Source organism: Ostrea edulis, chromosome 6 (assembly GCF_947568905.1).
Source record: "Ostrea edulis chromosome 6, xbOstEdul1.1, whole genome shotgun sequence".
In the NCBI taxonomy this organism is placed as follows: Eukaryota; Metazoa; Mollusca; class Bivalvia; order Ostreida; family Ostreidae; genus Ostrea; species Ostrea edulis.
The window spans coordinates 16,359,851-16,370,543 of NC_079169.1; the positions used below are offsets into that span (position 1 = coordinate 16,359,851).

At 36.1% G+C, this 10,693-nt stretch overlaps 1 protein-coding gene across 1 annotated transcript; it reads left to right on the forward strand.

Moving 5' to 3' along the window:
- The first annotated feature begins 1,201 nt into the window (after positions 1 to 1,201).
- Positions 1,202 to 3,988, forward strand: LOC125683860 (uncharacterized). The gene is made up of 5 exons (XM_048925354.2): positions 1,202 to 1,466; positions 1,917 to 2,381; positions 2,494 to 2,664; positions 2,842 to 3,129; positions 3,237 to 3,988. The coding sequence occupies exons 2-5, from the start codon at positions 1,917 to 1,919 to the stop codon at positions 3,813 to 3,815; spliced, it is 1,503 nt and encodes a 500-aa protein (XP_048781311.2). The 5' UTR covers positions 1,202 to 1,466; the 3' UTR covers positions 3,816 to 3,988.
- Positions 3,989 to 10,693: the final 6,705 nt, after the last annotated feature.

A 10,693-nucleotide genomic window follows, 5' to 3' on the forward strand; every position in this document is an offset into this window, starting at 1 on the left:
GAAATATAATTCAACTTGTTAATGTTTAATGAATTATCTACAAAGTAATAAATACAACTTGGTAATGTTAAATGAATTATATCACGCAATTTCCGAGTTGCTCAATAATTCTTTCCCTTTGTGGAAGTCTTGCGCACAGTGAGACGCAAAACATACTATCGCCCATACGCGGTGGGTACAAATGCTTATCGCTGCCTTCATATATTGCCTAATGGCCGATTATCAGACATTTTGCAACCACCCAAACTGGAGGGACACACAATATTAGTATTTGATAATAAAATAGCTCAAACAAAAATCGATAATCACCATTTTGCTTTGATTAAAACCACTCGTGCAGAGGAGGAAATAAAAAATAACTTCATATTTGATTTAATGGCCTAATTCATTATTCAGTCAAATATTATTCTTGGTACGGTCAGTTTAATGTATACCAACGGCTGATATAAACAAAATTTACACTTTCATTTACTTTTTTCCGTGTTAGTATAGCTAATCTATAGTATATGTATACATCTTGTACTCACCCAACCGTTCAACAGAACACTTAACGTACCTCTATCACAGAAGAGCTGATATCTCGGAAGTTGCATAATCTCTTCAATTGAATTGTACATAGCGCGCATCCATTCAATTGTTGATATCATCAAATCGATTGATTGAATATTGTTTAACGTCCCTCTCGAGAATTTTTCACTCATATGGAGACGTCGCCATTACCGGTGAAGGGCAGTAGAATTTAGGCCTATGCTGTTTTTATGGCCTTTGAGCAGGGAGGGGTCTTTATCGTGCCACACCTGCCGTGACACGGGACCTAGGTTTTTGCGGTCTCCTCTGCAGGACCGTTCCATTTAGTTGCCTCTTATGACAAGCAAAGGGTAATGAGGACCTATTCTAACCCAGATCCCCACAGCACTCCATTCAATTGAAGATATCATTAATTAATTATTTGAAGAGATATTGAATTGTTGCGCGCACCAAATGAATTGATATCTTGAAATAATTAAAGATATCAGCTTATATTAAATTTGGCGCTCCATATTATATTTCCGTCTTAGAATTGATTTCTAAAAATATCCATGACTGCATAAATATAGGTATATTTTGTGTTGCGCAATGATTTGTAATGGACAAAGTATTGTTAATAAACTAATTGATTTTTGTTGTCAATTTCGGGAATTGATTGTGGTTGTATAAAAGAAGACAAAGGTGTCCACTAAACAACATTTATTCTTCACTGAACATGAAAATCGTATACATGATTTAGTTAGTTTCTTAATCATCTCGGTGTATTGGGATACCTAGTCTACAGTAATCGTCAGTCTGACTCCTTACGACTGTCTCATCGTCAGTCTACACAAAGATCGCCAGTCGCACGGATAGCATAAATATACAGAATTCTGCAACGGGTTTCATATTCTTCATTTGATAATCTACGAAGGCATACAGAAGAATTGGGATATAAGGTAAATGAAAAAACTTAATGACATTTTAGTCAGAGAAATTTTTCCTGTGTATATAATTATATATATACATGTATATATTTTGATAATGGGCGTTGATACATGTAGGTCAAATGATATCACAACAAAGCACTATTTAATTTCATTCTCTGGGTCTACCATATTCTCCTTAGAGAGGTGGACATTCTTATCATACATCACATCCATGTAGGCTATGCCTGTTCACTTCTTTACAGACTTTATACGGCGGCTATTTAGCCGATCATGTTATTTGTACATGATAATAATGAATCGAAAATGCAATAAAAACTTAATTTTTGCTAAACCATTATGAAAATGTTCCTATAGAGTTACGTGATTAAATTCAAACACAATGGTAATTTATCCCATGACGAATAAGATTCATAACGTAAAGAAAACTTGGTTAAAATATTTCATTCATTTATTTTCCAGATGGATATATCACCAGCACGCATGATGCCACCAGGGGGCGCCATGGATATCTTATTTTCATTTGACACCACTGGGTCAATGTCATATATACTGGACGAGGTCAAAGGTCGATTAAGTGACATGATTCAGAGGCTACAGGCCGATATTCCGGGTATTAGGATCGGCGTCATTGCTCACGGAGACTATTGTGACGAAAAGGTCTTCTATCTCGAAAAGCATATTGACTTTACTCAGAATGTGGTGGATCTGTGTAATTTCGTGGGCGAGGTTGAGGGAACTGGAGGAGGGGACCAGGACGAGTGTTATGAACTGATCCTCAGAAAAGCGAATGAAACATTCACATGGGCGCCAGTGTCCAACAAAGTTTTAGTCATGATAGGCGATGCAAATCCACATGAACCAGATTATAATTTAAACGTGGACGAAATCAACTGGAGGGATGAGGTCAATATATGTGCGAAACAGGTTAGAAATGTGCACGTTTTACTCCCAAGTTCTTTCGAAAGTTTTGAAGTTATACCCGTTTGCCTTTTCATTTGTTCCTATGTCTAACGTGTAATCCTTTTCATTGTTTTAGGGAATCAAAATCTACGCGGTGCAGGCTATGAATAACGATGGCGTAGAAGAATTTTACCAATTCATGGCTGAAAAAACCGGCGGTCACTATCTGAAGCTGGAGAATTTTTCCAGCATTTGTGACTTCATCATGGCAATTTGTTACAGAGAAAGGGATGACGATCTATTTCAGGTATAGATTAATGAAATGTTGCTAGAATTGTATTAATATAAAAGTATAGTGTATGTATTTTCATCTGAATAATGTATACGTGTATTGTAAGTGCTTAAAATGCACAAACCTGCCTATTTTGAAAACGAAACATGATTTGAGATGAACTACATGTACATCTGAATTTAATTTTTGTAGAATTACGAAGCAGAAGTCACAGCCCGCCAAGGTACGTCGGGTCTACACAAAGACTTAAACCAAATGTTTGCTACCCTTCGTCGTGGAGACTCCTCGGTAAGCAGTACGTCGAATCCGGGATGTTCGTCAACAGTTATTCCAGCACCTCATTCGCCATTACCAATCACACCAATGCACAGCGTCGTTTCCTCAGCGAGTGATTCAAATGTCAAACCTACAGCTGTGTGCGCCCCAATAGCCAAACCAATAGCTAAACCAGGAAAACAGACAAGAGCATTTCCTAAAAAGGTGAGTTTTCTCACTTAGAATAATACTACATTCAATTTAAGAATATATTTTGAAAATGTATATAAGAATATCTTATATACTTACACGTGTCCATTAAATATTTTCAGAAATCCAAGGTAAAAGCAAAACTATGTGAAAAAATCCCGGGAAAGAAAATTGTAGCAACCCCACGTGAAAAAGTTCCAGAAACTAAATTTGCACTCAGGAAATTGAAATGGTCAGCGTGGAAACTGGCATATAGTTCCGAGAAACCTGAGAATCGAGATTCGTGGTGCAAAATGTACAACATGAAAAACTGCTACAGGAAAAGGGAATTATTCCGGGGTTCTGTGAATTTAAAACTATACGAAGTCTCAGTGCAGACCCATCCCAGAGGGAAAATGCACGTCATGTATCAGAAAATAACATCAGCTGACCTTAATCACAAGTCATGGGAGCGGTATTTGTTCCAGGGATCCAAGAGACGCCGCTACATTCACAAGAGACAAGTAAAGAACGTTATTAGACAAGGCTGTCGTGTGTTTATTCGTAAAGCAGATATCCAAAAGAGACAACTGAAACAGGTCGAGAAATTAAACAAATATAGCTACGCATGGGCAAGGTCAATATCTGGTAGAAAGAGACCGGAAAGACTGGTCATTAAGAATATGAAAACGCTGTCCGGATCGAACTGTGGGCTACACTGACGATGTATTTTGTGATGAGATGTGTGTGTTGTGATAAGATGTTTATGTTGTGTTGAAATGTGCCATAAATTTAAGATATCATTGTAACATTACATATTGTATACTATGAGATTGATATTTTGTTGAATTGTGATATTCCTGAATAAAACCATGTATTTCTCACGTATAACAAAGTTGTGTCATCTGTATTTTAATGCAAACTGCAGTTTTTCAACTTGGTACCGTGAAATAAATTATCTACACAGTAACGAAATTCAATTTGTTAATATTAAATGGATTATCTACACAGAAATATAATTCAACTTGTTAATGTTTAATGAATTATCTACAAAGTAATAAATACAACTTGGTAATGTTTAAATGAATTACCTGCACAGAAGTAAATCCTTGGTAACGTAAAATAATTATTTACACAGAAACATAATTTAACTGCTAAAGTTTAATGAATTATCTACAAAGTAACAAATCCAACTTTGTTACGTGAAAAAGTATTCTGCACAATAACAACGGATTGAACTTGGTAACGTAAAATAATTATCAACAAAGTTGCAAAATTAAACTTTTGAAGTTAAATGATTTATCTGCAGTTAAAAATTCGACAAAGTAACACAATTCAATTACACAGTAAGAAATTCAACTTGTTAATGTAAAATAAAAGGTGAATATAATGAAAGGTGAAGATAACGAACAGTGATCAATCTCATAACTCCTATTGGCAATATGAAATAGAGAGTTGGGCAAAGACGAACCCCTAGACACACCAGAGGTAGGATCAGGTGTCTAGGAGGAGTAAGCATCCCCTGTCGACCGATCACACCCGCCGTGAGCCCTACATCTTGATAAGGTACAAACGGAGTTATCCGTAGTCAAAATCAGTGTGCCAAGAACGGCCTAACAATCGGTATAAAACACATCAGACAGCATTTTATCCAATGATAGGTTGCATTGGCAAACTAAATCGTTATTTGCAAAATGCTGACTTTAAACGAGACTGTTGAAACCTGTGCACCATCAACTTGTTTGTCAGTAACCTGCCTCGATTTATCTACACAGTAAGAAATTCAAGTTGTTAATGTTAAATGAATTATGTACACAGTAAGAAATTCAAGTTGTTAATGTTAAATGAATTATCTACTTAGTAAGAAATTCAACTTTTTAATGTTGTACACAGTAAGAAATTCAAGTTGTTAATGTTAAATGAATTATGTACACAGTAAGAAAGTCAACTTGTTAATGTTAAATGCAGTGGCGTAGCTTCCATTGAGGCAACCGAGGCAGCTGCCTCGGTAAAAAAAACAAAACACCCCACCTTTTACGTTGTTAAAATGTCGATAGCTTCTGGGGGGCACAGCCCCCCCCAGACTCCCTGCCTCGGTAATATTCGAACCCAAGCTACGCCTATGAAATGAATTATGTACACAGTAAGAAATTCAACTTGTGAATGTTAAATGAATTATGTACACAGTAAGAAAGTCAACTTGTTAATGTTAAATGAATTATGTACACAGTAAGAAATTCAACTTGTTAATGTTAAATGAATGATGTATGTACACAGTAAGAAATATGCGTTCGCCATGATCGTCAGTCTACCTAGTCTGAAAAGTCTTGGGAGTTATCACGCTTTGCATGGTGTTAAGTCATGTACGGGGAGGATATTAAAAAGAGGGGGAGAGGTGACCCCTATCTACTATAACGTACTGTAATTTCTCAGATATTCTGCACCTTGACAATTATGTAGGATCTCTAAAGTAAACCTATCTATAATGATAAACATTATGTGGCAGCCTAATTAAGAAGGAAGTGTAACTAATTATTCAATGAGACAGCCTAATTAAGAAGGAAGTGTCACTAATTATTCAATGTGACAGTCTAATTAAGAAGGAAGTGTCACTAATTATTCAATGTGGCAGCCTAATTAAGAAGGAAGTGTCACTAATTATTCAATGTGATAGCCTAATCAATGAAGTGCCACTAATTATTCAATGTGGCAGCCTAATCAATGACGTGTCACTAATTATTCAATATGGTAGCCTAATTAAGAATGGAGTGTCACTAATTATTCAATGTGGCAGCCTAATCAATGAAGTGTCACTAATTATTCAATGTGGCATCCTAACTAAGAATGGAGTGTCAATAAATATTCAATGTGGCAGCCTAATTAAGAATGGAGTGTCACTAATTAAGCGAGTCTTACTGAACTTCATTATCTACACATTTTTATATATTCGCAACAAAAGGTCAAAAATGAAATTCTTATTTTTAAACACACTATCTAAAGTCGGAAGTAATGCTCTCCATACAAATTTCAGCTTCATTAAAATTATCTGGGATAAGTATAATTGCTTAAATATTCAATAGTGTTTTATAAACCGACTTAGTTAGCTTAACATTTTCTTGTAGTTTTCTGTGATCAACATCAAGGTAAATTTCTAGTCTGTTCGAATCAGTTCTTGTCTCTTCGACCTCCATCAATCCGAAACTCACTCACTCGACATCTAGATCCATGGTCTAATCTGAACGTCTAAATCCATGATCTGAACAATTAGATCCATGGTCTGAACAATTAGATCTTTGGTCTAATCTGAACATCTAGATCTATGGTCTAATCTGAACATCTAGATCCACGGTCTAATCTGAACATCTAGATCCATGGTCTAATCTGAACGTCTAAATCCATGATCTGAACAATTAGATCCATGGTCTGAACAATTAGATCTTTGGTCTAATCTGAACATCTAGATCTATGGTCTAATCTGAACATCTAGATCTACGGTCTAATCTGAACATCTAGATCTACGGTCTAATCTGAACATCTAGATCCACGGTCTAATCTGAACATCTAGATCCACGGTCTAATCTGAACATCTAGATCCATGGTCTAATCTGAACGTCTAAATCCATGATCTGAACAATTAGATCCATGGTCTGAACAATTAGATCTTTGGTCTAATCTGAACATCTAGATCTACGGTCTAATCTGAACATCTAGATCCACGGTCTAATCTGAACATCTAGATCCACGGTCTAATCTGAACATCTAGATCTACGGTCTAATCTGAACATCTAGATCTATGGTCTAATCTGAACATCTAGATCCATGGTCTAATCTGAACATCTAGATCCACGGTCTGAACATCTAGATCCACTAGCCTCTGGCCTCCAGATTGTTGAAGTTTAATATTGAACTCTATGAACTCTGTCTCTGACCATGATCCGGGATCCAATACTGATGAAAATTGTCCGTGTTCAAAAGTTTAGACCTTTCCGTGTGTGAGCTATGAAGCGACTTATTTCTTATGCATCTTGACCATGCGCTAATGAAATCTCAGCATCGTCTGACGGAATCCTAGGACATGGTGCATCCAAATGATTCTTCACAATAACTAGTTGGTTGTTCCATGTTTGATCAATCTTAAAATGTTTGCAAATTAACAATATATAGCGAGCATTCCGAAGGAAGGGTTTTGTGTTTCCGTTTAGACTAATTCCGTACACAGTTCTCTCTGTTATCTAATGTAAACATTGTTCTATGTACAGGTCTTGAGTAAACCCCACCTGTTCTATGTACAGGTTACGAGTAAACCCCGCCTGTTCTATGTACAGGTTACGAGTAAACCCCGCCTGTTCTATGTACAGGTTACGAGTAAACCCCGCCTGTTCTATGTACAGGTTACGAGTAAACCCCGCCTGTTCTATGTACAGGTTACGAGTAAACCCCGCCTGTTCTATGTACAGGTTACGAGTAAACCTCGCCTGTTCTATGTACAGGTTACGAGTAATCCCCGCTTGTTCTATGTACAGGTTACGAGTAAACCCCGCCTGTTCTATGTACAGGTTACGAGTAAACCCCGCCTGTTCTATGTACAGGTTACGAGTAAACCCCGCCTGTTCTATGTACAGGTTACGAGTAAACCCCGCCTGTTCTATGTACAGGTTACGAGTAAACCTCGCCTGTTCTATGTACAGGTCTCGAGTAAACCTCGCCTGTTCTATGTACAGGTTACGAGTAAACCCCGCCTGTTCTATGTACAGGTCTCGAGTAAACCCCGCCTGTTCTATATACAGGTTACGAGTAAGAGTAAACCCCGCTTGTAATTATCCACATTACTTTGATTTCACGATACTGAGCACACCTTCCATCAAATAGATCGTTGCTAAATATCACTGAGAGAGTTAATCGACGAAATGCTAGGTTCAAAGTGCATACATTACCATAGAACTTGCTTGATTGTAAAATAGGATAAGTTATGAATTTTAAGATTTGTAACGACCTATGGTCTTCTGAGTGTAAAATCATAATGATTGTTTTTAAGGTATATATAAAGTTCTACATCTATGATGAAGTTCAAAATCCAAAATAATTTAGGATTGGGTCTGATAGTCAGTGATTAATTGTTTCAGGTTTGCAATTATTACAATTTACATTATTTAATCTTCAAAAATGTGAAATTATTTATTCAACACATCTACTGAAAATGTTCAAAATATCAAGTTACTTTTGTCTCGTCGTAAAATTGCCCGAAACCTTCAACTTTTTTTTTTTTTTAAATACGTCTAATCTATATGTTCGTAATATTCCTGAAATTTGAATAAATAAAAAATACATTCTTAAGTTCATGTTGAAATTTCCGTGAGAGAGTGTTTGAAGTGAAATTATTGATCGGAATTTATCGTGCAGTTTACCATTAATATTCATCTGTCAAGTACACATGCTGTTTACTTATCAGATAAAACCGATTCTTAGAATGTCTGCAATGAGACGTTCACGAGAGTAAAGTTTGTCTGCGATGTTTAACATAGTCTCAAATAAAGAGTAATGTAAAAGAGAAAAATGTTTCAATTTCCATCTCCCCCATCCTCTCTTCAACTACAAAACATAGCCACTTCCATATATATATATATATATATATATATATATATATATATATATATATATAACTCTAAACACTTTGTAGAAATATTTCGAAATATGTTTCATTGCTAATACCAAATTGTACTCATAGTCATATTTTAGGATGTGTCCACGAGGTCGGGTAAGTATTGTTCTATAGCGTTATTGAACTTATATTGGTGAATATTGGCACAGGTTGGCTGTGAAAATGTACGAGCTTGAGTAAATTTTGACAGCTAACGAGTGCCAATATTCACCATTATTATATACTTTCAATTTCACCTCTTCTTTTTTCTTTAAAAGTTTGCGGGCATATATCACACGATATATGCCCGGATACATTCCGGCCCGCAAACATTACGTCACAATCAATACACAAGCAAATTACTACGTCGTTAATTTTCAATTTTTTCGTGTTTTTCATCTTTTACTCAGTTAAACCAATAAAGAAATTGTAAAAATTAAATTATTGTTAGTTTCTAAATGAAATTGAAAGTATATAATAAATAGGTTATAGACTTTGTATGGGAAAATATGACGACCTCGTTTTTTGTCGCGGACGGACCTCGCAAGCTCAGTCCGTCTACGTGCCAAAAAACTCGGTCGTCATATTTTCCCATACAAAGTCTATAACCTATAAATATAAGTTCAATAACCCTTTTATTATATAGCTAAAGTATTTAGTTGTTAAATCATATTCCTTTTCATTTAAAATACTCCAAAATAGACGAGAATTGATCAATATTGGCATCTAAGGTGAAAGTGTGCAATATCAACATGCATTTCTTAACTGTTCAATATTAAACCCGTCATTAATGCATGAAGCAAACTGATTTTGTGAATGGGGACATAATAATTTATGTACAGTAAAACATTTGTTTAAATAAATGAATATGATATCAAATACCGGCTCTGTCAGATTCAGAGGACCGTCTCCTGCCATTTTGGCTTGTTTAGGTAGCAGGGGACAGTTTCGCACTATAGGCCCGGTCAACTTTTTCAAAAAATGGAATTACCCCGTATTTGAAGTGATATTATATGTGTAAAAATGTATACAATAATTTTAGGATGCATGTCAAATGTAGCTGAGTGCTTAGTAAAAATGTTGATATACAACATGTAGGTGTCACCATGATTCCTAGCATATAGATGGGTGCAAATACGAAACTAAGACACGTGGTCAGTTGCTGAAGAAATTCCGGTGAAAACATGCAGGGTCTAGCAAAAGGTCTGTAGCTGTGAGGGAAGGTAGATGGCCCCATATGAGAGGTAGATTTTTGAGAAGGGCAGATAGGGTTCTTGATTGTGCACAGTGTCTAAATCCCCATGTTTGGTACTGTGATGGTGTGGGGGTGGTGCGGATTAGCCCAAATGAGGGAAAATCAAAACAAAAAAGGGGAACCTGCTCAGAGCATGTTTTGTGCACCAGCACCAGTATTTATAGATTACATGTAATTAAGGGTCATAATTTATTAACTACACTAATATGAAATACAAGTATTGACATAAAATGGAAATACGATTTTTTATTAGTCTGTCATAATCTGACTTTGGTGTATACCCCCTATCCACATGTTTCAAAACCAAAGAAACTGTCCCCTGCCACCTTACATCGTTGCGGTAACGTCAATATTGAACGCTCATACTCGGAATGTTTCGGGCGCACACACAAGAAGAACGGACGCAGACCAGTGGCAATAGGTCACCTAGGAGACTCAGATGACCTATTCAGAAAACCGGGCATGTTATATATATATATATATATATATATATATGTGTGTGTGTGTGTGTGTGTGTGTGTGTGTGTGTGTGTGTTAGATAGTGAAAAGTCTAGACGACCTGCACTTCGGATTATCTATAGCCTAAACGGTATTCCTTTTTTTTTTTTTTTTTTTTTACAAATCATAATTTTACGAATGACCTGGATATTCCAATAAATGTGAAGCAATATGAATGGAAGCACTAAAACTACCTTCTTCCATATAAA

Excerpts from the sequence above, each read along its gene's own strand:
- LOC125683860 (XM_048925354.2), top strand. The coding sequence starts at position 1,917 with ATGGATATATCACCAGCACGCATGATGCCACCAGGGGGCGCCATGGAT. Across the intron at positions 2,382-2,493 it reads TCAATATATGTGCGAAACAG|GGAATCAAAATCTACGCGGT; the intron begins GTTAGAAATGTG and ends TCATTGTTTTAG. Across the intron at positions 2,665-2,841 it reads GGGATGACGATCTATTTCAG|AATTACGAAGCAGAAGTCAC; the intron begins GTATAGATTAAT and ends TAATTTTTGTAG.